The sequence below is a fragment of the Drosophila ananassae genome, chromosome 2L (assembly GCF_017639315.1).
Source record: "Drosophila ananassae strain 14024-0371.13 chromosome 2L, ASM1763931v2, whole genome shotgun sequence".
In the NCBI taxonomy this organism is placed as follows: Eukaryota; Metazoa; Arthropoda; class Insecta; order Diptera; family Drosophilidae; genus Drosophila; species Drosophila ananassae.
This window is the reverse complement of record NC_057927.1, coordinates 6,927,023-6,953,431: the sequence shown is the minus strand read 5'-3', so window position 1 is coordinate 6,953,431 and position 26,409 is coordinate 6,927,023. Positions and strand designations below refer to the sequence as shown.

At 45.3% G+C, this 26,409-nt stretch overlaps 2 protein-coding genes and 1 long non-coding RNA gene across 3 annotated transcripts; 1 reads left to right on the top strand and 2 right to left on the bottom strand.

Annotated features, from left to right (window-relative positions):
• Window positions 1–597: 597 nt before the first annotated feature.
• LOC6499882 (coiled-coil domain-containing protein lobo) lies at window positions 598–26,016 on the top strand. Its single transcript, XM_001953670.4, has 9 exons — window positions 598–1,135; window positions 1,218–1,346; window positions 23,477–23,836; window positions 23,894–24,608; window positions 24,663–24,841; window positions 24,899–25,114; window positions 25,179–25,400; window positions 25,456–25,650; window positions 25,709–26,016. Exons 1-9 carry the CDS (start codon window positions 722–724, stop codon window positions 25,964–25,966), a joined length of 2,688 nt encoding a protein of 895 aa, XP_001953706.2. The 5' UTR covers window positions 598–721; the 3' UTR covers window positions 25,967–26,016.
• Window positions 1,929–10,915, bottom strand: LOC6500677 (protein distal antenna). The gene is made up of 2 exons (XM_001953671.4): window positions 9,983–10,915; window positions 1,929–5,002 (listed from the first exon to the last, which is right to left on the bottom strand). Exon 2 carries the CDS (start codon window positions 4,947–4,949, stop codon window positions 2,853–2,855), a length of 2,097 nt encoding a protein of 698 aa, XP_001953707.3. The 5' UTR covers window positions 4,950–5,002; window positions 9,983–10,915; the 3' UTR covers window positions 1,929–2,852.
• LOC116655359 lies at window positions 22,124–23,299 on the bottom strand. The gene is made up of 2 exons (XR_004310473.1): window positions 22,335–23,299; window positions 22,124–22,156 (listed from the first exon to the last, which is right to left on the bottom strand). It is a non-coding gene; the product is annotated as an uncharacterized LOC116655359 (long non-coding RNA).
• Window positions 26,017–26,409: the final 393 nt, after the last annotated feature.

Genomic DNA, 26,409 nt, shown 5'->3' with positions numbered 1-26,409 from the left:
ATCCAATCCTTGAGCGATTTGGCCAAAAGTGTTAGTTATTTAACTTCTCATTTTCAGCTTTGATATTGAAAAGAAGAACGTCCAAAATTTTAGACAATGTTTTTAAAACATTACCTCAGATCTTATTTACACTGCTTTCTGAAAATTTCCCTCCAAAAATATACATAAGCAGTTCATGTTGCCCAGCCCTGCAAAAGTCCCATGTAAATAATGGTATTCTAAAGCAGTTGTGTAGATAAATTTCGTGTAGAATACGCGAGATGGCGCCAGATTTATAAAGACCAGATGAATAAGTGTTGCAAATCGGTTTTACAGCTCTGAGTAATTTTGAAAAAATAATTTGAAAGACAGCAAAATATGCCTAAAATCAATATTTTTGTAATTTAAAAATATTAAAACGCCTTAAAAATAATATTATAACAAACCCCAGTGCTAGCATATTTGGCATATGAAAAATGAACTTCTGTTCAAAAGAATCTGTTGCATGCTAACAGTTTCCAGTCCGTTTTTTTCCACAAATCCAAATTTTAAATTAAAATTTAAATCTTATAAGTTACTTTTATACTCCTTTCAAATGTTCCCTTAGCAATACATTCATATTTTTGTTTCTGACACATCTGATCGAATTGGAAAATATATATTTTTTGCATATCTACCGTTGTTATAGAAACACAACCTCTTGTTTATTTTGTGTGGAAACCAAGCAAAAACAACCGCCAAAATGCCGAAGGTATTATTCCAGAAGTACAAGAAGGTGGAGACCACCATAGACCCGGACCGCTACAAAGCCAAGTTCAAGGAGATTGAAAAAGAGCGGCAGTCCCAGGCGGAATCGGATTTCTTTGAGGAGGAGGAAGCATATTACGAGGAGGAAATGGGGGAGGTTGAGGACAGCGAGATCAGCCTGTCCGAGGGAGAGCCTGCCTTGAATATTGGAAAGATTGATCTGTCGTTTCCGGAGACAGTCGAGGAGTTCCAGGACAGTCCCCAGTGCTATCCAGTCTCGTACTATACGCTGTCGCCGAAGGAGCGACTGCTCCTGCTCTATGCCGAGAACTTCCGCAAGCAGTGGGTTCTCACCTATCCAAAACGCCGGGCCATGGTCCTGGCGTTGCCCAACGAGTGCAGAGTACAGGTAAGTCCTTAAGCTTTTAAATGAAATGTTTCTAGCATTTTTGTATTTTTTTATAAAACAACTTGCCACAACCAACATGCAGAAGTTCGTGTGCACCACCATCCGGCCCACGGCGTTTATTTACCCCGAACTCATATCCAGCATCGAGCAAATTGCCAAGTTTGTTGCAGATTTCATTCAGTACGAGCCACTGGAAGATCAAATAAATTTGGTAAGAACTTTTTTGTTTGCCTTTCATAAAGCTTCAGTGAATTATTCTGCATTTAAATTTATTAACAAAGCCACAATCATGAAATTTTAAGCGAAAAGAAACATCTGAAACTATTCTGTGAAATTTTTTTGTGTTGTAAAGTTTTAGTATCTCCTCTAAAAGAAGAGGAGTTCCTTGAAGTAAATTTATTAATTCTCAGTTTATTTTATAACTTAACTGAAGTTATCAAATGGTTAAATAAGTTTCAAGAACTATTTGTAAGAGCTCTGATTTCTGTTGGATTACAGTTTAATAGCTTACAACTTTGAAAGAAAAAACATAAATAGTTAAGTTAGGTATAGTTATTTTTTCTAAATTCTTGACTCAAAAATCGATGGATTACTTAAGTTTCTATTTATATTTTAGAAAATAATATCTTCTATAAAACCAAGCCCTCCAAAAGTTACTTAAACAGCTTTGATCACCTCTTCACTTCTATCTGCAGCTTCCCTATTTCTTATAAATTCAAATCCATTTATTTTATTTTATTTTTTAAATCGCACTTTTATCACCTCCCATACCCAGATAAAAAGACATGAATTCCAAGAGTTTCATAAAAATTATCTAATTATTTTTTATTGAACATGTATTTAAAATTACATTTAAATTTGTAAATGTTTCTTTTTTTACTTTTTGCGTTTTGCTTTATTTAAATATCGCATTAATTTCGAATTAAGAAAATTCTTGTTGAGCACATTTTCGTTATGATTTTTATGAAATTTAAAAACGTTTGATATCAAATGCATGTCATTCGTTCGCGGCCTTAAAACACACCTTACAGTTCGAAAAGTTTCGTAACAAAAAAATAAAGGCTATAACATTTGTTCTAGAATGCATCGGGGAAACACAGGATTCGACTCATTTTCGATTTGTTCCGTTTCAAAGGATTAATAATAATAATAATAGCTACAAAGAGAGATGAGATTCATCGATATATACACTTGTGTCGTTACGATTCTTCATTACGATTAATTAATGCAAGACAATACAATGCAATGGAATTGAATTGAAAAAAGATGGAGAATAGTTAAGCGCCGGGCTTATCCAATATCCTTATCCTTACACGATAGGGGGAGAGCGGGTTCACAGCTGGGGGGATAAATTCAGAGGAGCACTTCCTAACGGCTACCTAACTTTCTAGCTGCTGGAACTCAGTTCGTCGTATTGCTGATACTCGCCCGTAATCTGGCAATCGTCCGGGTCGTCGTCGAGGTCACAGTGTACAAATTCGTAGGGGGGGAAGAACAGTGAGCTGAGCAGAGTGGCGGAGGACTCGTAGATGGCGGGCTTGTAATCCTGGCACCGGGCAGTACTGGCCATCGCCTCATCACCTTTCTCGACGTCCTCCTCCGGCTCCTCTTCCGGCACCGGCTCCGGAGCCACTGGCTGCTCCTGGCCCTGGCTTGGGTCCTTGGGGTCCTGGGTATTATCCGTGGCTGGCTGCGTGGGCGCCAACTTTGGCTTTTCCTATTTGCGACGCCGGCTCTTGCCCCGGCCGCTGCCCTCCTCGACCTCGGCCATGTCCTTGCTCTCCTTGATCTCCTCGCCGGCTTCTGTCTCTGCCAGGCTCTTGCTGCAGGACTTCTCCAGCAGTCCGGGGGAGCTCTCGTTACCCGACTTGATGGCGGCGATCAGGAACCTCAGTTGCATTAGTTGCACCGCCGTCACCCGGGGATTGCTGCAGTTCTCCAGCCACTGTAGGAACTTCTCCCCGTGCCGAATGGCCTCGATATCCTCGTCGTCCGCGCAGTCCAGATACTTGGCCTTCTCCTCCTCGTCCGTCTTATTCGAGTTATTGTTGTTGTTGTTATTGCTGGCACTCATGTCATTGTTGTTGGTGTGCTGGAAGCTGTGCTCGGACTCGCATCCTGGCTCCTGGCCACTTATCTTGAACAGCATGTTGTCCAGGATCTTCTTGCAGTCGTTGGAGGGTCTCCTGAGAGTATTGGGATGTTCGGCGTCTTTGGATCTCGGCTCGGGACTACTGCTATCGCCTGACGGGGAATGGGCGATGGGACTTTGCGAGGGCGTCATCACAGCCTTGCCGGCGGCCGAGAGGTCCTCCGGCTTGCCCGTCTCCCCCTCCACCTCCGCCTCCACGTCGTTGTCCAGGTCGGTTTCGGTGGCCTCTTCCTGGTTCTGTTCGTTGGAGGAGGACAAGCTTCGCACCGACGGCGTCTCAGTCTCTTTGGTGAGATGGGAGTAAAGGATGTTGCTGGGATCGGTGATGGCGCCCGGACCCGATCCTGGCATTACCACACCTCCCACTCCTCCCTCAGCCGCCGCCTGCTGCTGCAGCGAGTTGGCCTGCAGAGCAGCCAGCGTGGCGGCGTTGGGATTGAGATTGTGCAGACTGGCTCCGAAGGCCTTGCACCAATTGTACCAGGCCGCGTTCTTTTCGTCCAGGCTTCCGGACGGCGTGGAGGAGGGTGTCAGCGGGGCAGAGGGAATGGGCGGTGTCTGGGCGTGCTGATTCATGTGCTGGGGCGTGGAGGACCTGATGGGGGGACTGGTCACGCCCATGGGGATCGTGGGCGGGTACAGACTGTTCAGGCCCAACATGGTCTGCTGGGATTTCAGCCAGTACAGCAGAGGATCCTCGGCCAGATTGGAGAGCGTCATCATCTGGGAGGGTGCTATGGAGGGACTGGGACTCTTGATGTCCCCCGGCTTGACCTCGTTCTTAATGCTTAAATTAAGACTAGCCTCCCCTGGAGGCGGTTTTTGCTTGGCCCAGTTCTTGACCGACAACCCGGAGCCCACACGATCACCACTGTCGCTCCGGGGACTCTGGCCCTGGACCTGCAAGGGAACTGGTTGCTGCGGCGGCGGCTGCTGTCCCGGCGTCTTGGGATTCCTGAGTGTTGAGGCCGCTGCTGCCGCGGCTGGGAAACTGTTCAGGCCCGACATGGCGGCCAGTCCGGGATTCAGCTGGGCCAGCAAGTTCAGGTTTGTGGTCAGCTCGTTGAAACTGATCGCCAGCGGGGACTGCGAGAGGCCCGTGAGACCCGACAGATGCGTCAGGCTAGAGAGCGGACTGATGGCGTTCAGGGAGGGATCGGCGGCGGCGGAGGGCCGGTTGATGTCCGCCCCAAAGACCTTGGCCTTGTTGACGCCCCCGTTGAAGGCCACATAGTCCGGCACCGGCAGACCGTTGTAGCTCAGCTCCGACAAGTTCTTGCCCGTGCTGTAGTCCAGGCCATTCAGGGGGGATCTCTTGAAGGCCAGCTCGTCGAATTTTAGCTTGTTGGAGAAGTTCAGGGGCAGGGCGTTGGGCTCCAGGCGTTGGCGCTTCTCCGGTGGACCCAGCAGGCCGCCGGACACGTCCAGCTTGTCGGAGAGTGCGTCGGCGCACAGCTTGTCGGTGGTGGACTGGCGGGACATGAAGCGCAGCTTGTCCTCGTTCTTGCACCAGCCGCGCAGCGTCGACTCCGGTACACCGATGTCCCGGGCCACCGAGGCCTTGGACTCGCCATCGTGGATCCTCTGGATGGCGTGGATCTTGTCGCGGGGCGTCAGGCTCCTTAGCGGGCGCTTCCCCTTGGTGCCCATCCGGATGTTCATGTGGGGGTAGCTGGAAATATCCAACTTGAGGCCGTTGTCGAACAGCTTGGCGCCTGCAAAGAGTCGGACAAGAGGTGGAAGATTCGTTAATTAATTACCGTGACACAGTTGCTAGCTATATCTCTGCTTCGACAGTGCGTTCTCATTCGCCAGCACTTGCCACATAGCGGTGTATATATGTGCCGCCCGAATGGCGAATGCCGTGTGCGCGCGTCCATGTACAACGTGCCGCATGCCGCATGAGGCTGCAAGGGCGGGTGGCGGGTGGCGGGGTGAGGTGGCATGTTCGCACGAGGCTCCAATAAAATCGCCGCGCGCTTTAAAGTTTTACGGACAAGTCGCGGTGTAAATAAACAGCCGCACACCCGGGCGTATGCGCTATATTGTGTATCTATCTGCATATATACGTAAATACGTATACACGGACATGGCACTTCGCACACGCACAAGGCACTCGCAGAAGGATACTCTGCTCCTGCTGCTCAGATGACAAAATTTTGCTCCTGCTCTCTGACAGTGGCAGTGCCTTCGCAGGCAAATGAGCTGCGGCACGCCCCCGTTTGCTTCTAGCCTCTTTTCGCTCGGCGCACGAGGATTCCAAAAATGAAAAGTCCCCCACACCATCCCCCCAAGATTTCTGCCACCCAATTTTGTGTGTACTAATAGGAGTGTGTGTGTGTGTGTGTGTATACGGGGGAGACAATGGAATATGCTAATTGGTGCGTTGCCTTCGCGCCGCGACGCGCCTGCTCCAAAATGCAGCGCGCAACGCGAGCTACGAATAAGCAACAAGAACAAGCCATTCGTCGGGCTCCACCGAGCCCCGAGAAGACGAACCCTGCCGACCGAGTCGTCCGGCCTGGAATTTATAACTTGTTTACCTGTTTCGTCGCCCTGCTGCAGCGCAGTTCGCAGAACATCCCCCATCGCCGGGGCATCCATGCCAATGCCAATCCCGCCTGTTGCGCCTTCTGCCTTGCCCCCACACCTCCACACTCCCACCTTGCCACATGGCCAAAAAACTGAACCGAAAAACTGAGCACAGCCCAAGTTGCAGGTGCAGATGCAGATGTCGATGCCGATGTCGATGCAGCGCGTCTTTTTTGGCCATGTGCCCCCATCTCAAGTCGCTTCCTTTTGGGCCCCAAGTCAGTTTTGTTGGCAAGAAGACCTGGCCGGCCGGAGAGCTCCTGAGCGAACGACAATATGCTCCGCCTCCATCTCTCCAGAAAGTGAGGCATGCAAAAGAGCTCGCCCCATGCTGCAATTTTAAAATGAAAAACACGTTTTGCGCATGACTGACACATGATTTCTTTCCTTCTGCATATATCTTCAGACATATATATCTATATAATATATATATATATATGTGGACTTGGCGAACATACAACTGTACGGAGAGGAGAGGCATTCGCCGAGGAAGAGAAGCTAAGAGAGCCGAGTGGCGAATCAAGAGCAGGTGGCCAGCAAACTGGTGGAGTCTTTTGTTTGGCCATTCGAGTGCTGTTTACAAGATGCCAGTGTCTTGGCGGGTTCTGCTGCCACTTGAGATGGCTTCTAGACATGGCCTTTTAATTGGGTCTTCTAATAATATTTTCTCACTCTTTTGAATATTCAAAGGGTAGTTGGGGGCTATTATAGAAGATTAGATATAATCCCTAAATGAACTAATTCCTAAATAAGCACAAGGTAGTTTTTTTTAATTCAAAAAATCGTAAGCCAGGGGAGGTATTTATTTTCTATCTTTAATAGTTTGTAAAGTCATCTATATATCTTATAGTTCATAGATATTTTTTTAAAGATATTGATATGCTATGGATATAAAATACTTCAAAACTTGTATACTCCTTCACAATAAATACCTTCAGAATCTTCTATTTTTCCTTATGAAAGATATTCTCAAGAAAAAGAATATAGAGGCTATTTCCTCAAAGTCATATTTAAATATATTTTTCAAAAAACCAAAACAATAGCTCATTACCTTTCTAAATATTTATTTAAGCCCTTAGCTAAATTAGCTCTCATAATTGCTAAGGAATGCGATGAATCCGAGTAACCCAATTCGAAGCTATTGGAATGATTGGGCCCATTGATTTATGCGCCTGACACCTCATTCAACTTCTGGCTTAATGCATACTTAGCCAGGTGGTAATCGCCACCCGAGCGGGCCAGGACTCGCCAGTAACCACCCCACTCCCTTCTGGGGCCAAACACCTAATATTTAATCCCTGCGGCGCACATGCAGACATACTTGGATGCTCATAACCAATAGAGCAGCAAATAACTGTGTCGACTATGGTGCAAACCTAAACCCAAACAACCTGCCACCCCTCCCTGCCGGCAGGACCTCAACACGCCACCCCCCCTGGACTCTATCACTAGCCCAATGCCCAAACACATATCGAATAAAACTTTTACAGCTGTATAAAAATTACAAGGTCTTTGGCCATTCAGTTGGAGGAGCCTGAGCTGGAGCTGAAGCTGGAACGGGAGCGGGAGCTGGAGCCAAAGCAAAAGAATTTTTACTTTCGCTTTCGCACACTGCCGGACCATGTCCTGGACCAAGTCCGTCCTTGTCCTAGCCGGCTCGCCATTAAACTTTTCACGAACCGAACTGGGACAGTGAGAAGTGTGTAAAAAATCTAGTAACAACAGAAAAAGATGAAAGAAATAAATATAAAAGAATTACACCAAGTTTGTCAGGGTGTGTCTGTGTGTGTGTGTGGGGGGAGGGGGGTGGAAGGTTAAGGGGGGTATGTGGTTTTCTGTCTATGTCTGGACACACTTACCCAGGCACACACATTCACCTACACAAGTACATAAGTATGCCGGAATGACCATACATATCTATATGTTTGTAATACCCAACCGTCTGGTTTGTCCTTTTTATGTCCTGCCACTGTTTGTCTGTGTGTGTATGTGTGTGTGAGTGTGAGCCTGTGTGCTAAGAGCTTCTGATTTTCCTATATACAATTATAATTTTATTGTATTTACTATTTTTTCGTTTCTTTGGCTTCTCGTATTGAACTGACTCACAGTCAGAGGAGGATACAGGGGCCAAGTGGGCAGTGCATGTGGCAAGGACACTGGCTGGATGGCTGGCTGGATGGCAGGATGGCAGACTGGCGGGAGGAAAGTCTGGCAAATGGAGGTCAACGACTGAAACTAGCACTAATATGTGCAAGCTCTATTCGTTTTGTGTTAATGTAAAAAGAAATAAAACACCAAAAGAGGCAACAAATAAAAATAAGAACTCCGGAGATAAAAGAAAAAGTTGCCTCCGTCTGATCCCAATTGTGTATGTGGATGTGAGCGTGGTTGTGGATGTGTGTTCCAGTGTCTGGGATTCCTTTTCACACATTAGTAATGTCTATATACAAACATGTGTGTTGTTTCTCCAAGTTTCGACCTGTTGGAACCAATGATCTATGTCATGCTTAAAGCACTATTGCACCTTTTAATGGGTGCTTGTGTTTGCTTATGATTAACTCGATTACGGCTCCCTTCGGCCCCTGGTCTGGGTTCCCAACTGATTACAATTCAATGAAGCTAATATGGACTCTTCCGGGGGTGTTTTGCCAGCCACTTAGAGTCCTTAAGATTATGGAAACTATTAATATGCATGGGATGTTCGACTCGTCTCTGATTCTATTATCTGCTTTATCATTTTGGCACATTGTCTAAGTCGGGAATTTTGGGGAAATAAGAGACAAGTTTCTATGAAAGTGAGAATATGTTTTAAAATTAAAATTTGTGTATAATTGACTTCTCCAATCAATTTATCAATATTTGAAAGAAATAAGCTTTTTAGTCTTTTTCCACATACAATGTTCTTCCTTGGAAAGTTGTTCGTTCTAATAATTTTTTTTTACTCGAAAATAATTATTTTAAAGCGTATGTATTCTTTTGGCTGGATTATTACTTTTTTATATCAGTTTTACTTTATTAACTTTATTTAAGTTAACTTTATAACCTAAAATTTTGGCCCAAAATTCACTTCTACTAGTCCCAAATTAAAAATCTGTCACGTAACTATTAAAAATGTATTCTTCAGAGATTTAAATAATTTTAAAACTAAAATTAAAAAACTGTTGGCTACCTGACTCTAATAATTCCATAACCCCAAATTATGACAGGGCGGAAATATGGCGGAGTTTCCGGAATCCGCGGGCAATGTATGAAAATTGTTGCATACTTCTGGGGGATGTGGCATAAGGGCCACTTAAGGGTATCTATTTAAAATGCTGATAAAATAATGGAAATTCATTGAAATTACTGTATAAAAAATATTGAAAATTTGCAAAATCTTATACTTAATTTTTAGGATCTGTATAAATCGAAAAGAATCCAATTTTATATCCTAAAAACAGTTTAGAAGTTAATATTTTGAGGAAAATGGTATAAAGACTCATAAAAGTTTTAAGCGTGAATTGCTCCTAAATATGAGTTTTAAAATGGTGTACTAGTAAGTTTTACTAGTTTTAGTTAGGATGTATAATTATAGAGCGCTTTAGTCCTATACGATATAACTTAGTAAGAAGCACTTAACTTTTAAAACAAAACTTTTAAGATACAGAAAACAACTTTAAAGATAAACTTTACCTAGAACTATATTAAATGTATTGAATGCAACTATATTGAATAACTTTTCTTTTAGAAAGTACAAGTTGTATGCCGAATTTTGGTTAATTTAAGGAGCTTTTTCTACAAAAATTATGAGACTACAATTAGGAAGGAGTATGTCTTTTAAAATACACTTAGATATTAGAAATGATCCATTAGTTATAATAGATAAACCAATATTTAAAAGCAAATATTAGGGCCCCTTCAAAAAATCGTTTTAAAATACGCAGGGTAAAGTTTCAATAATCTAAAACACTATTTTCGAAAGACTAAACACTTTTGAGTTTCCACTTTTCCTCTAGGTTCAAAAAACCATTCTTAAATAGGATTATACTTTTTTTATGACTCATTGAAAATATATATAAATTTAAGAACTTCACTATAATTTTACATTCACAAACTATACAAACCTTTTTATGGAACTTGTGGGAGAAAAATACGATGTGGGCCTTCCGGTGAAGGCGGCTAATGAATGATTCGATTCGAGACTCAACAGCACAGCTATTGATTTTGGTTTTTGTTTTGATTTGTCCGCCGAAATGTATTCTGTTCACATTTAATTCACATGTGGACTGCGGAATGTTATTGTTTTGATGTTAAACCGATGGCCGGTGAGATGATAATAACAAAGCGTTCTCGAGGGCAAGAAGCACAAAGCACAGAGTGCTCTGTGGAGCAATCAAACACTTCCTGCGCGAGGCTGTTTACCACCGCAATTACGGATCGGCGAATGTGCGAATTTCAGCGGCAGCGGCAGCAGGACATGCGGCAGGACAAGCGATGCGCGCTCGTCGGCGGATGGGACGAATTGATTGTGCGAACCTGAGCGGCGAGCGTGCGGCGACAAACTACGCGGCCGTCGAGAGCTCGACTTGGGTGAATTTTGATTTTAGCGCGGCGAATTTCCGCACGGCGACTACGAGGACGACGACGACGGCGGCGGCGACGTCGTCAGCAGCGGGAAATTTAAAGTCGCACGTCCACGAAATACGCGCCTCTCGCACACACACACACAGACACACACACAATCGCACCCAAACACGTGCGAAATGGTGGTGTGTTGGTCAGTCCGGTGTAGTTGTAGTTGTCGTTGTCGTCGTCGTAGTGGACTTCTTGTTTCTTTTTCGCTTCAATTTACGTGGCCGTAGGTGTGCGTGTATTGCTCGCTCTCGCTCTCACTCTCTCGCTCTTACTCTTACGCCAGGAGCTGGGCTCTCTTTCGCTCGCGTTCGTCCTTTCTCGCTTTCACCCGGAGACTGTTGCTGCCGAATTCGCGGCCTTTTCGGTTGACAGCCAAATGTACAATGATTAATAACGGGCCAAGACAAGACGGCGGCGAAGGAGAAGTCGTCTCGCTTTGGCTTTGCTTTTCGTTTTGGCTTTCGTTTTGGCCTTTTCGCATTTTGGCCGGCCCAACCACAGGCCACTGTCCACTCACACACTGACACACACACACACACACACACATCGATGTGCAACGAAGACGACGCAATCCTCGTGCTAGGCTTTTTGAGAGACGCACATCCTTTTGGGCCTCTTTTCTTGCGCCCACGTACGCACAAAAGTGTGTTAGTGTGTGTTTAAGGACCTGCAAAAACCCAAAAACGCATTTGTGTTTAGAACCTCCTTCGCAGTCGTCTTTATCTTCGCCCCCGCCCACTATTTGTCCATCATCCTCCACCCATTAAAGTAGGCACCTCGAACCGGTTGCACGAATCCTTGCCTACTTTTCGCCGCAGGGGGCAGGATTATGTTATCGCCGCTGATAATTCTGTTTATCTTTAGATTTCCCGCTGTCATGTGCTGCATTTTCCGTTTTTATTGTTATTGCTGCGGCCAGTTTTTCTCGCTTTGTTTTGATACACGCCTTCATCACAGTTTATGTGGGCTTGTCTCTCTTTCGCGCCCACTCTGTGAGCCACCCGAGAGCCCGAGGTGGCGTTCAGAGAGTCCAAAGCCGCTTATTAAGAGAGCCAGGGGGATTCAGAGAGCGAGAGACTAACTCGACAGCTGAGCAGCTTTCGTGTTTCCGTTCGTGTTTTAGCCGCTTTCAGGGGGAGGGCGGCAGGACGACCCCCCACCCCCCTCCGACCACCATTCATCCCACCTTCGACCACTTCAAAACAAGGCGAATCCGTCCCCCAGAGCGCATGGTGCTCTCCTCATTTCGCTGGAGCGTGATCTTCCCAGTCGAAGAAACTGGAATTCTTCGGTCGACTTAAGATCGGATCGCTTGGCACGAAACTGAGGTGCTGCCGGTGGTGGTTTCTGCCGATTCGGCTCTTTCAGGTAAATTGCCGTGGCTAATAACCGTCACTGGCGAAATACTCAATACGTCAATCGGCCAGGCCAGGTTGCGAAAATATGCAAATATCGAGTTGGGAAAAAGAAGTGTCAATCAAAATGAAACAATTTGCAGTTGGCTTCATGGAGAATGATGCTTCTATTACAAAGATATCATGATTAGTAGTTATAGTATAGTTAGTATACGAAAACTAACATTATTTCTTAAGATTAAGCAAAAACTTTTATTTTTGAAAGAGTATTGTATTCATAAAGACCTACATCTTAAAGGCCTATAGGTTCCTAAAGATTAGGAGCTAAATATAAAATGACTATCTTGGAAAATACTACAAATTCTTTGAATTTTATATAAACTATTATATTCATAGCTAGTCTTCAAAGTCATAGTCTGATAATTCCCTCAAAAAAGCCTATCCGAAGACCCAACCCAATCCCCCTTCCAAGCACTCAAAAATAACAAAATTAATTTCTGTTAAATTCCAAAATTTATAAAGGATAGTGCTGTAAGGACTGACAAGTGTGTTTCGGCTGCATCGAAATGTCGGCGCGGATATCCCGGAGATTATGATCTTATATAACATGAACGGACATAGGCATTTTGGGGTCGTAGACATTGTAGTTGCTATGCAAAATATTTGCGCAGAGCACACATATACTCTTACAGCCGGACTATGCTGTATCCTATGCTTGTGTCCGGGCAACGGAGGCGGTTTCTGACCATCTGACCATAATAACAACAAAAACAATAACACCAACAACATCTAATAGCAACGAAAAAGACAGCAGCAGTGTCGCCAGCGCTGCCTTTCGGGAAATCGCTAAGAAAGGTTTTTGAATCCATGTCCAAACGCACACGCACACCAACATATATACATATATATATATATAGAGGCGTATACACAACAACAAGGAGCAACAATAACACAGGACTCCAGGACCAGGTCCTGGACTCTGGCTAGGACTACAGATGGCCGGCATGGGGCCGCATTGGCAAGAAACATATCCTTGCCACTAAAAAGCCAAGCAGCCTGCCCGGGTCGCTTCATTTCATCACACACATACAACTGCCCGCAAGGATATGCGAACACACACACACATACAAACGCACGCAATACACGCACACAGACGCACATTCTTCTTAGCATTCGCAGGCACATCAGCATCTTTAGCGTAAATTTTGCTGCTGCGAAAATTTAGAGTTGTTGCTTTATGGCAATACACACGCGCCTCCTGCCACTATGCCAGCCTGTGTGTGTGTGTGTGCGTGTGTATTTGTGGGTATATACTTCAGATTTTCATCGGCTGCCCAACACAGTACCCCCCCCCTCGCCTTCGCCATCGCCATCTCCATCGCCTTCGCCCGCCCATCTCCCTTTTGGCAATAGCAATAGCAACCCAACCCGTCCGACCGATTGTCCATTGTCCTTTGTGTCCACCAAGGCAACATTTTCCATTTTCGTTCGTTCTCTCTTTGGCCGCCGGACTTTCTCTCATATCTGCAGCTCCTTGCCAGCTGCCTTTCGACCAACTGCCTTTCGCCCAACCACCCACTGCCCATCACCCTCAGGACCAAAAACCCCCCACCTCTCCTCATCCATGTATGTGTGTGTGTGTGTTTGTGTATGTGAATCCTTAATGTTGCTGCGTGTGTGTGTACAATTACGAATTCGTCGTCCTCGACTAAACTCAATTCACTTTCTCCCCGACTCTGGCCAGTCCGCGTCGTTGTCACCGTCGTCCTGCCCGCCGCCACCCATCCGCCCACAATCGGCGCCCCCCTCTCACCGCACCGCCCCGGCCACCACTCAACCCCTCATGTCACACCTCTGGATGGCGAAGGAAATTTTCGCGTGAATTGAAAGATGAAGGCGCACTGGGCTGGACGCTGGTCACCCCCGGAATAAATGTATGCTTGTGTGTGTGATATATGTGTGTGTTTGGATGTTTGTTCGTGTGTGTGTGTACATATGCTAGAAGACGTGTGCGTTTGATTTTCAGGACACCCACCCGCCCATGGCCCAGGGAATCTGCATCCTCTGACATTGTCTTTGTATAACTGTTCCTAAAACAAAATTTTCAGTTTGCCTTCTAAAAAGATAAATGTGTGTGCGAGTGTGGGTGTGTGTGTGTGTACATGGGTTTTCCGTGCGGTTCCGTCCGTGCGTTAGAGCTCGAGTTTTCCTTGTTTCTCGCTCCTTGCTACACAAGGATCCTATTTTGAATATACATCCTTAAAACTAGTTCTTTGCACCTTGCCTTCGACTCAAAAAATAGCAATAAGTTGGTTGATCGTTTATTTTTCCTTAAAAAATTTCTGAAATATTTAGATTTTGAATAATTCAATGTTTTAAATATTTAAAAATAATTGCAGACTTGATTTGATTTAGGTTTTAGTTAATTTTTGTTCAATAAAGACCTCTTAACTTCATAACTTTCTAAGTAGGTCATATGAAAGTTTAATATATTTCTGTTCTTAAGATATGTAAAATTTATATATTTTTAAAGTTAAAAGTCAAATTTTATTATAATAAATATTATTAACTCATAGTAAATCAAATTATCATAATTTAAGTTCTTTTAAAATCTTATACTTAATGATTTGCTATTAAAGTATCGAATATAATCTATTATACTATTATACCATTTTACATTTATCCTTAAAACCATATTTTAACCTTTTTAAAACAATACTTTTATTACCAAATAAACTACACCAAGTTCCTCAAAATCCTATAGATAAGAAACTATGTATTTCAATCCACCTGATTTCGTATTTCCCAGATATGGATAGATTTCGGAATTGTTTTGCGGATCAGTTCTGGCAGCAGTGCTCGGAGACAACCTAATCCATTGTCCGCCGCTCGTGCTGACCTGGGCCGGTCCTGCAAGACACCCTTGCTCATCCTGAGAGCTCCTTGCTACCTAACTTGGCATTAACATGGCCATTCCGCCGCCCCGGCCCTTGCCCATTATCTGCAGTTTTGTCTAAGCTAAGGCGATTTGAGCAGACAAAACCGCAGCTCTCGCAAGTTGTTTGGACCCAGTTCAGTTTGTCCATCGAAGACCCTTTGGTCCTCGGCACCCTGCCCTGCCCTCGTCCTACCCCCAGGATTGTATTCTATTTTGTGCCATGCATGTTGGCTGGTCATTTCTGCTCCTGCGGCTCCTGCCACTGCTGCTCCTGCTGCTGCTGCTGCTGCCATGTTCCTATGATTTGCATATTCCAGCTCGTAGCTCCTTTGTTTTAATGCGCCTTCTCACCCCACCTCTCCGCTTTACTCCTTTCTCCTGGCCAGTTTTAGCTCTTTTGTCAGCATACCTGTGAGTCCTGTGTGCGTGTGAGGACGAGTGTGTAAGTGCGATGCTAGGATGCCGCGTAAGAAGAAGGCAAAACTGGCCAGGCTGGAATTTGTCCTTCCAATCTAAGCCAAATGCAGGCCGCACTGGGTGCGCTCTGACCGCCTTCGTCTCCGAGTTTTCCAGCAAGCAGGAAAATTGAAACAATTGAAGAGGTAGCCCGTGGATGGAGCTTGGCAGCCAGGACAGTCAGGACGTTGAGGACGGCCAGGACAACTGGGACAGCCAGGCGCAGCATTTTCGACCATCAACTACTGGCCACTTACGGACTCGCCTCCACCGCATCTGCAGTGTCCTGCTGCGGAAGTAGAGAACGAGCGAGCGAGTGCGAGCGATGTGTCCTGGCTAAGTGACTAGCAGTGCGAGCGGGACGTCCTATTGCCAGAGCTCTAGCAACGGCAGTCGAATCCTTTTCAAAATTAAACTATATGCAGCAAGTGGAAGAGCAAGAGCAAGGCAAGAAATCCTCGCCACACACACACACTCACACAAGGATATAGAGCTACAGCCACAAAAACACATATATGAATACACCTCCTTCAACCGACCGACCGTCGACCGTCGACCGACCACTGCCCACTTTTCGTATCCTGGCAGGAGAATCAGAATCAGTCGAGTGCGAGCCACATGCAAATAACGCAGACACATGCACTTTTTCTCGTATCCTTGGTCCGTCCGCATCTTATGTACTCGGCAGAGCTTTGTTAAGATATTCTTTGCACCTAAGATGGACGACGTTAGATACGGGCCATAGTTATAGCCATGGCTATGGCTATGGCTCTGGCTTTGGCTCTGGCTCTTGCCGTGGCTATAGCTTTGGCTATTGCTTGTGCTAGCTCACATCTTATGTACAGGTTCAATCAGTTGCTAATTGCTATAGGTCCGAAAACACAGTCATGTGTATGCCAGCATATATAAATGCGAATATTCTTCGCAGGACACACACATACACACGTATATATTTATATATGTATGTATATATGCTTATGCAGGGAAAATGTGTAAGTGCAAATTCCAGCACATCCCGAAAGTACACACACCCACATACACCAAACTTCTTGCGATCCAGTCAAGTCCTTTTCTGGCTCAAGATGCAACTTTCCAATACATCTTGTAGTGGATCCTGGCCCGATCCTCTCGGCCTGGTCTGACCTTAAAAATCGCCGGCCATCAAGTTCGATTTTACTTTGGGACACTTGCTGGACAAAAAAATAAAAGAAACTGAAATAAAATCCCACAATTTGTTTGGCACACTTTTTTGCTCTTTTCTTGCCGGCATTCTTTTTCTTATTTTAAACAAAAAACCTTCGGCAAGGATAAAAGGAAAAGTTTGTCTGGCTTTTCATGTGGCTTTTTTCTGTGCCTCTGCATTTTCCAAATAGTAATTACTTTTATTTTTTTGTTGCCTTTTGTAAAATAATAAGCAGGTCATTGGAATAAATGAATTCTAATTGAAAGGTTTCCCAAAAATAAATTGAAATAACAAACAGATATGAGGGAACTAGGATATCCTTGTCGCGAACTTTTGTCCCCCTTTGTCACCCCTTCAATAGGCAGGTTTTTGAAGTCCTTTTTTCAGACGTGTTCGACATTCCCTGCACTGCAGTAGAAAGGCAAAAAGGCACAGGACTTGAGCTCACAAACTAGACTAACTAATACCCATTACATAGCAAATACATTTTGAAAGACTTTCTCTTCAAAAGATACCCTTTTTAACAGACAAAAAGGACATACCCTCTAACCTTAAGTGGCACGTGGTATTGACGTCACAATGCGGTTAAATGATGGCGATATGCGCTGACGCTGTAAACTCAAGAGTGATGTCCTTTGACGTAGGAATGCCAGGACACACTACCAGCAAAAGTTAAGGAGGCGATGGCGACGGAAAGCGATAAAACGCGATTTTATGCACGTGTTGAGTGCAAGGCTAAGAATCATGGAAGTCAGAGGAAGTTGAACCGGAAGTCGGCCATATCTATTAACGATTATGGGATTGAGGCTAAAACTATGCGCGAAAAACTATTAGAAAGGGCACTTAAATGGGCAACAGATGTCCCATCATTTTTTCTGGTCAGAAAGGCGTACTCTCCCCCATATGTCAATAAATTTAGTAACCGTTTTCATATAAATAATCTATTACAAGTCAAAAAAAAGGTCAAGGGGGACCTTTAATCTGACAAATTTTTTTGTACTTTTGGTTTTCATCATCTTTTCATTCTAGTCTGAGCCGAAATTTCGGACTTGAAGTAAGTCGGAGGAGGTCGTATGGGGAAACCAAATACGATACCGGCAGCGATGTTCCTTCCTTCCACGAGGGGGATGAAAACGCCGTCGCTTCCGGTTGAGTGCACGGGTCTCGCGGAGTTCCAGCGACGTAGAATGGCGTGTCGTGTTGCTTGGTCAGTTTTGCAATCGCAATTGCGAACCTTGTCGTCTTTCGACATCGGTGACAGAAAGCAGGAGTGACACTGCGTTAGCGAAAATAAGCAGGGAAGCAGGTTCTCTTGGTGTTTTTTGGGTCGCCAAAGGAATACTCTACCAGGGGTAGCTTGCATTTTTTTTGAGGGATAGGGTTAAGTTAGAGTTTTAAGAGCTTTGAAAGAGTTATGTATATAGATATTAAAACTATTTATTAAAAAAACATTAGAATTTAAAAGGATCTAGTGTCAAAAAATACATAATTAAGTTTTACAAAAAAAATTCTTTTATTTCCTAATTTATTTTATTAATTTCTTAAATATATACTTGTTTAAAAACCCGTCGAAAATCAATTTAAAACAAAAATGAAACAGACAAAAAAACAAGAAGTGAACTGAAAATGCGCCAAGATGTCTTCCAGCTACTCGTCTTTCGCCTTTCCCCGCCAACTATGCGCATATCGATTTCCTTCGACTCGAGAGCAATTCACTCGAGATCGGGCCAAGTGCCACAGGCGAAACACCCAAGCCCCAAGCCCGAACCAGAGCCCTAGCCAGAGCCCAAGCCAAGGGATCCGGGCCCCAAACCGGGCAAAATGCAAACTGCGCGTTCTCGTTCTCGTCCATGTCCTCGATTCCCTTAGATTCGATGGCAGGAAAGGCAGCGACAACGGCGGCGCGGCTCCAACCCTTTCACAAAAGAAAGCCGTCTCCCTGACGGACAACTGGCAGGGGCACTGGCGGCGGCGGAGGCGATGGCGACGGCGACGGCGAGTCTTCACGTCCTCAGGATGCAGGACTTGGCCATATATGGTCAGACAGGCGAGCGAAGGTCGCGCGGCAAGCTGATGACGTGGGCTCTGCCACTGCCACTGCCTCTCTCCAAATAGCCACGAAATAGATGCTGTTTACCATGCCATGCTGGCTTTAAGTCGCAGAACATCCGCAACCCCCACCAACCCATGCCCGAAGGACACCTCTTCTCAAAAGCCACCGCATCCGCAGCTTCCCTCCGCCAAAGGTGCTCCAGGAACAGCCTTCGTGGCTACAATAAACTAGACGCCAATTTCGCTGTCGCTGACACGGCCATTGCGCGACCATCGAGATTTGACCAGTTACACTGAGAGAAAAGATGAATGAATTCTTTGTTTCGAAAGGACCTTCATCCCACACTATAACTAGTATTTCCCCGTCTATTAGATTTGCAGAGCAGTCGGAAATTATTCAATTCCAACAGCAGAATAGATTATTGGTTTTTTCGAGTGCCACACGTTGCATCTACATCTACACCGTCTACCATTGTCGACTGCAGGACTCGTCGACTCCACTTACTCGCCTTGCCCGCGACGGAATGGCGTTTTCCTTTGCTCAAAAGCAGACCAAAACCAAACACACATCGACTTTGTGTCCGAGTCCTCGCATCAGTGTCCGCATCTGTCTGGATTCGCGACCCCCGTCACATCACTCGATGCCCGGGTCCTGGGCATCCCCCCCTCCACCCATCGCCATCCTCATATCCTTATATCCCAGTCCCCGCCCCCAGCCCCCGCCACCCTTCTTAGCGACGTCGTCTGTCCGTCGCATTTATCCTCGCTGTGGGCAACGCCATGTGACTTGGATCGAATCTGTGATTGTAAGTTGTGCGGATGCCGTCGTTAGGATGCCGCATTTGCCGGAGCGTTTGGTGGCGTCTCCCCATGTGCCACCCATCCGTGCCCATCCACCCCACCACTCGGTCACATTTCCACTTTACTGGCCCGTGTCCACCGGCTGTCCAGGGTTTTGTATCCCAAAGACAACGGCGGAGTTTAAAACCATCATCATTGTATACATACTCGCTCTTGGCTCAGACAGCGCGATATTGAATAAGAATGGCTCGGAAAGTTTAGGGCTGAAATTTAACCCATGCGAGGGGGCATTATTTATTAAGATGGAATTATGTTCTATGTATGTTTGAAATTATTCAGATATCCTTCGTTAAAGTTGCAAGAAATCTGAGTACAATTACCCAAGGGTCCCTATTGATATTGGAGTATTGGAATTTATAAATTAAAGAGCTGGAATGTCATTCTTTCTTATTCTTTATTATTTTTTATAGAAAAGTAAAATAGGGTAGGAGGAAAAATTTGCTAAGTATCCTTGTAATATATATTATTTCAGACCAGTTTAGTTCGGAATATCATACCACTTTCTCAAAGAAACTATTTCTTGAATGGATTTAAGTTCCGATGCTCAAGGCATTCAGTTAACCAACCACAAAACTGGGCTAATAAACCGTGGCCCATATTAATAAGCCACCACTCTCCACGGTGGAAACTACATATGAGAATCCCGGCAAACCCAAACCGTTATTCTCGAGATGAAAAGGAGGGAATCAAATGTCTTAATTTCGCGTGTTTATATCTTAATCTTGGCCGTTTTTAAGAGCGTCTATTGGCCGGGGGGACTTTTATGGGCCAAGGGACTCGCAAGACGGAACACGGAAGGCGGGTCGCGGAAGCCAGGCAAATAATAAAATCCCCGGCTCCGTGAAAGACGCTATAGACATTTCACGTACATCCAGGGTGCAATATTAAGAAAGACGCGCAAATAGTGAGCGGTTGGGTCTTTGGGGTTTCGGCCAACATTAGGGGTATAGCCGGAAAATCTTATGAGCGAAGGCGAAGACGATGACGGAGACGGTGACGGGGACATTGCGCGTATTATGGCCGCTAGTGTTGACGCCGTGTGTCCTTTTGTCCCCAGGACAATAACACTTCCGTGCAGTACATTATCATAAAGGGGTTAAGTCGCTGATTTTCATCGTGTGTGCTCATTTAAAAACTTACACATGCCGGCCCGCAAAAGCCCCGGCTTGGGATTTCCTGAAGACACCCATACCCATACCCATACCCACATTCACGCACACACACACACACACTTACGGTCGTGTGTGTCCTGTAAGAAGGACTCTGCGGCTGAGCCGAAGGAATCGCGCTGAATTTCACCGCTTTGTTTCAGCGCTCTTATGAAAAAGATGGCAGCGGCTCATTATGCATCCCGATAAGCGATGTGCCGCCTCCCAAGTGAGTCCTTCGCCCCCAGGTTAGTTTAACGAAGGGATGTCGCCGCACTGGGTGGCAGGCTGGAGGCCGTGGAACGAGGGGGCAGGACGAGAGCCGCTGCATTGTGTCAACGAGAGAAGGCTGTCAGTCCTCCAGTCCTCCCGGCCGCCAGTCCACCAGTCCGCCAGTCTGCCAACCCCGTCTTCTTGAGCCCTTTTCTGTGTGCCGCATTGTTTTGAGTTGTGACCCGCGAGCGGTGGCAGCCATTCAGCAGGGTGGCAACTGAAAGTGATTCTGTCTCGGCAGACTCTGTTACTTGCCACCCTTTTTTTTCGCAATTTTTCGCCGCTTTTGGCGCAGTTTTATTTTTCTCGCTTTTTTGTACTTCTTCCTTTCGATGGACGTTGTCGTTTTAGTACCCATTGTATCTTGGGCTAAAAGGGGTATACTGGTTTTGGGGAGCCCATCATGGGATTTTAAAAGATAAAGTCTGTCAGATTACTTTAGATCCTTAAAGGTAAAGGTAGGGCATCTTATAGCATCCTAGGAATACTTACAACTATCAAAATCGTATTGACTTTGTCATTAATTACATTTACAATTTATTTATTTTAATAAATTTAATAAATAGCCTTTCATTTATTAATTTTCCTTTTATAAATATAAAATATTTGTGTACTAATTAGTACCGGGTATCACACCATCGACCATCTCAGCCTCAACAATACCCAATGCATGGGCTGTAATTTGAGCCATGTCCCCGGCTCGAGCAACCGGGCGCCCGTTGCTCCATTCTCGCTGTGCATTCGACGACCCTTTTGTTTTGGTCATGTTCGCTCCTCCATTGTTGCCACTGTCGCTTTACCAGGAGGCCCGATCCTAATTTAACACGTTCGAATAACCTTGAAGCGTTTCTTATTACGCGCGACCGCAGTGATAGCGTCGGAGCGTCAGAGCGGCAAAGGGGGGCAGAGCGGGAAAGCGGTATTCGCGACTCCAGGAAGGAGTAGAGTGGACAGGAGAGGGAGGAGCAGAGCTAAGGGTGACGGAGGGGGAACCCAATCCGCTGGCCACGTAAGGGAACGGCATGAATCGAATTCAATTAGAGGCCGCTGACTGACTGAGTGACTGGTTTTCGCTGACTAATCGATTGCAGCCAGCAGCGTGTGTGTTTCTGACCTCGAACTCCTCCTTCCCGGAGTTCACAATCCACTACTATGTGTGCATACCATCCCGCTTCTACCCGCTGATAACCGATGACTCCGGGCCTCATTGTGATTCTTATGGCTTCACACGGCGATTTTGCATTTTAATGGCCTTCTTCGAAGCGACGGGGCATACTCACGCAGGGTGGAAAACGAAAGGTGCAGGACCTCCGCATCGCTGAAATCCTGTTTGCCTCTCACTTCCAAAGAATTTGTTTTCAATATTGTCTCTTTTTGGCAGGGAATCGATTTTAATTCTAATTGAAAAGGACACAAATTAGGCAATCAAGGACCTTAATACTGAATGATTAAAAATTGTATGGCTCTTTGGAAAAAAATCACTTTTTAAATCAATTTTTAATACTTTAAAAATATTCTTTAAAATAGCAGTACATATATTTTTTATCATTCAGATCATCAGAGACTTATCCTTACCTCGGAAACGAAAGGATTTAGAGTCAGTTGAAAAACACACATCCTTTATTGAAATTCAACACTTCTCCTCATAGTCATAGTTTTTGGAAGAAAAACAAATCTTTGTTTATTTTTTGATTTTTCAACTGCTCCTGGTTGTCCTGCCCCTGGCCTCCTTGTCTCCTTGCCCCTTTGCTCTGTTGCAACAATCTTCCAGCCCAAAAGTGAGATTCAGGATCAGGCCTTCGATAATTGTGAGCGTTTCCCGCGTTAATGGCCGTTTCGCTACGCTTCACAGTTCCTTCCACACAGGACGCGGCTCAGCCGCAGCACATGCACAGAATTCCTGGCAATCCTGGCGGGATTGTCTCCTAAGTCTTCGCGGAACAGGAACGAAGATGAATGGCACGGGGTCGTGCAGCCACCTACGGGCCAAGTTGCAGATGCCGTGTGCAGGTAACAGCAATCTGGACAATCGGCGGGGACAAAGGACAACCCGAGGCAGATTAAATGGGAGTGGTCGTCCTTTCCCGTTTGAGCGATGCAACAAAAACAGACCGCTGATTGTCCTCGTCCCACTGAATGACATCCGCAAATCGCAAATGCATAAAAATAAGCGGATATAAGTAGGGTCCTTGCAGAGATACACATAGATAGTTTTTCCGATATACTGTTGAGATAGAAATCGCTTTTTAAATATATATTTTCATATCGAGAAGAACGATCAAGCAGGTTCTCAAGGATACATTTCACACCTCGCCCTTGTTGTTAACTTCCCTCTGAAACGGATATAACTTTCCAGAGGTTGTAAAACTTAACCTACTCGATTCTTGACTCCTGCTGTGTTTACAGGCCCATATATTTATGGTATATGTATGTCCATGCAGTTAAGGTACACATCAATTTCCACCAGGCAGGTAAACGATTCGAAAAGGTGGCTCAAGATTTCCTTTTTGTCTCGTGCTGCGCAATAGATTGTGCCAAATTTCCTGGAAACTTCCTTGCTGTTTCCTGAGCCCGGTTCATAATTATTCTTCTATACATATTTATTTAAAGGCAGCTATTAACAAAATGTAGAGCAATTGAATGCCAGTGATTGGCTATTCAAGGATATAACTCTTGAAGGATCCTTGATAATATATCACTTCAAATCCGATTTACAGCCAACTCGCCTCATTTCGCCCGACACTTTGTTGCGAAGACGGAGGGGGAACTCCTACGAAATGGCCACCCTTTTGGTCAGCATGCTAACGGGGGCAGGACACCCCGCCATGGTGGTGTCAGGGGTGGCCCGGGAGGAGATCGTTGTCAACGACCAGCTGGCCATTCCGTATCCCTATCCGATAGTCGAGGTCGAGGCCGAAGAGGTACCGCCGCCCGTCGAAAAGCAGGGTCAGAAGTATAAGCTGCGCGGATTACCCGATCTAACGAGTCATCTCGAGGAGGATATGGCCGAGGTGCACAGGCTGAAGGATGCCGAAGAGAAGCGGGTGCAGGACGAAATTATCAGGAAGCAAATGGAGGTAAGCATGCACTTGTTTGCTTGAAACGCAGATTAGGATTTTGGTTTTTCCCGAAAGGATCTTGAGCTGCTGGCCGTGGATCGCCACCATTACCGGCGCAGTCATGCTTGGGTGGTGATCATCAACAATGCACCTTGGAGTGTGAAGCCCAAGACCACCTACACCGACGTAAATGGCGATGTGGTGGAAGCTCCTCCCACCGCCTTGTTCATAGAGCCTTCCACGGGCTTTATATGCGAGACTGGTTGTAAGCAGTACATCCTGATAGATAGCGTATGGAATCAGTACAACTACTATGTCAACAAGCAGAAGCACCAGAGGGTCGGGGAACTGCGATGGGATCTGAGGGAAACCAATGATTGGGAGCACATGCTTCCGGGGGAACCACCGGAGATGCGAGTCTACAAAGTCGCCTCCGACGAGAACATAACCGAAGAAGACCGGGACATTGCCGAGGAGAAGCATCTGGACTGCATCGGCTCCTGGGTGGAACGCCTTCACATCGGATTGGCCGACTACGAGCAACGGTTCCCTAGCTCCGAGAAGAAGATCCAGTACAAGGGGGCCATCCACGAGAGATTCTCTCCGTATTCCCAGCGGGACGGCAAGGTGATGCAACTGACCATTTACAACAACGACGAGTGCACGGATCCCAAAGTGCGGTATGAGTATTACGAGAATCGATCGGATTTGATGAGGCATGTAAAGTATACCTATGCCACCGATCAGTTTGAGGAAATATTCCTCAAGGGCCGTAATGACAGTTTGAAATGTGAGTAGGAAGAGGTATTATAGTTTTATAATAGTCTATAATTTGTTCTCTTAGCTATGGAATACTTCTCGGATCCCATGCAAACTCGACATGTGTACTTCTATTCTGGTTCCAGGATCGACTCCCTGGACTTGATGGTTGTCAACCCAGAGAGTTTGGTCCTCCATTACAAGGGTCGTTGTGACAAATGCTGGTACAAGGAATTCGAGTTTACTTCGAAACACATCCTCAAAGTAAATTAATTAAAAAATTCCTAATGCTAAATGATGAATACAACTTTTTTGTTACAGAAAGTAACTGAGAAGTTCCACAAAGCCAGTGCCCATGATGTGGGAACCACTGATATTGCCACTCGAATATTTCTGTTTCAACAAAATAAAATTATCTTAAAGTTTCATTATACTTTCGGAGCACTTACAGCCACCACTGTGGAGTTTACAAAGCCCCCTCGACCAGATTACGGCAAGGAACTTGTTTACGATGAGAAGCTAACGAAAATATACAAGGTAATGGGATAACTTGTAGTTTTTGGGACCACATTCTGGCAATTAATAGTTTAATCCTTGGCAGGCAAATCCTCTAGATCCTACTCGCACTAATCTGGAGCTGTACAGGTTGCTGCGCGAACAACTCGCCTACGAGGATCACTTGAGGAAAAATTTTGAAAAAATCAACGAAGACATCAACAATATCTTCGACTTGCGGAAGAATGAAAAGTCCGATCCAAAGCTCAAGTTCAGCATATTTGATCCGCTGAGAAATGGAGCAGCTAGAGCCATTAGAATGAAACAGGTGGGAACTGCTCTAATTTATAATAATTTAATGACTGAAATTGTGTCCTTGTTAGTTTGAGGAGGAGGAGGAACTCAAGAGGGAAATAGCCAGCAAGCCAGCTGATTTCTTGGCTCCGTATTTGGTGCCTTACAAGCACCAGGACGAACTAACCCCGGAACAGTCCTTACTGGTCTACAACTCCTGTCTCAATGATTTGAGGACCCGATTCGTTAGCTTGCTGAATAATCTGCAGCGTCACTACGAAGATGTATGTTTGTCTTTTAAAAGTGTCTTACTTATTTATGGATATTTTCTTATTTCTGTAGCTAACCTCCGAGTCCAAGTCCCTTAATCGGTTTCTCAACAAATTCGAGAACCAATTCGACAATTACGATTACAAGCGATTGGTTCAGCAATCCAAGAACCTGGAGCTCAATAAGCGAATGGTGCAACAGCGCTTGACCTTAACCCACGAGGAGTCCCAGAAGAAGTACGAAACGGTCAAGGCCTCGTTGCTCAAGGATACGCGTCTGAATCTCAAGAAGGAGGACTTGGTTAGAAGGAGCTCTTCAGCTTCCAAGTGAGATGCTTTTTGCCGAAAAGGACCATAATAAACGTTACCTTACAGTATTCATTTAGAACTCCTTATTTTATTTGACAGATAGTGCCTTAAGCTTAACTCTTAAATCTCCTTTTGTCAAAAGGACATTCCAAATGAAATCAAATTAATTACCATAAACTCTTGTAATTTGGTTCGAAATTCAATCTGATGCCGAAATTCCGATTAAATCAAAATCAAACTCAATAGAGCTGACTTTAAGATGCAGATACGAGAGTATCTGAGAGTTTCTTCCCTGGGCGAGGGGTTAAGTGGACTCTAAAATGCGAATGTCGATTTCATGGCCTAGAATCATTGCCGCTGCTCCGCGCGAACAACGTAGCTAAGGGCGCTGCTACGGGTGGGTGGCTCCGTATGGGCCTGGATGGTTCGACGGTGGGGTGGTGAGGAAATTCGTTTCAAAAAGTG

What these genes read in the sequence shown, in the direction of transcription:
- LOC6499882 (XM_001953670.4), top strand. Translation starts at nt 722, where the DNA reads ATGCCGAAGGTATTATTCCAGAAGTACAAGAAGGTGGAGACCACCATA. An exon ending in AGCTAACGAAAATATACAAG is followed by an intron (nt 25,115 to 25,178) that starts GTAATGGGATAA and finishes AATCCTTGGCAG; the next exon opens with GCAAATCCTCTAGATCCTAC. An exon ending in GAGCCATTAGAATGAAACAG is followed by an intron (nt 25,401 to 25,455) that starts GTGGGAACTGCT and finishes TGTCCTTGTTAG; the next exon opens with TTTGAGGAGGAGGAGGAACT.
- LOC6500677 (XM_001953671.4), bottom strand. Translation starts at nt 4,949, where the DNA reads ATGAACATCCGGATGGGCACCAAGGGGAAGCGCCCGCTAAGGAGCCTG.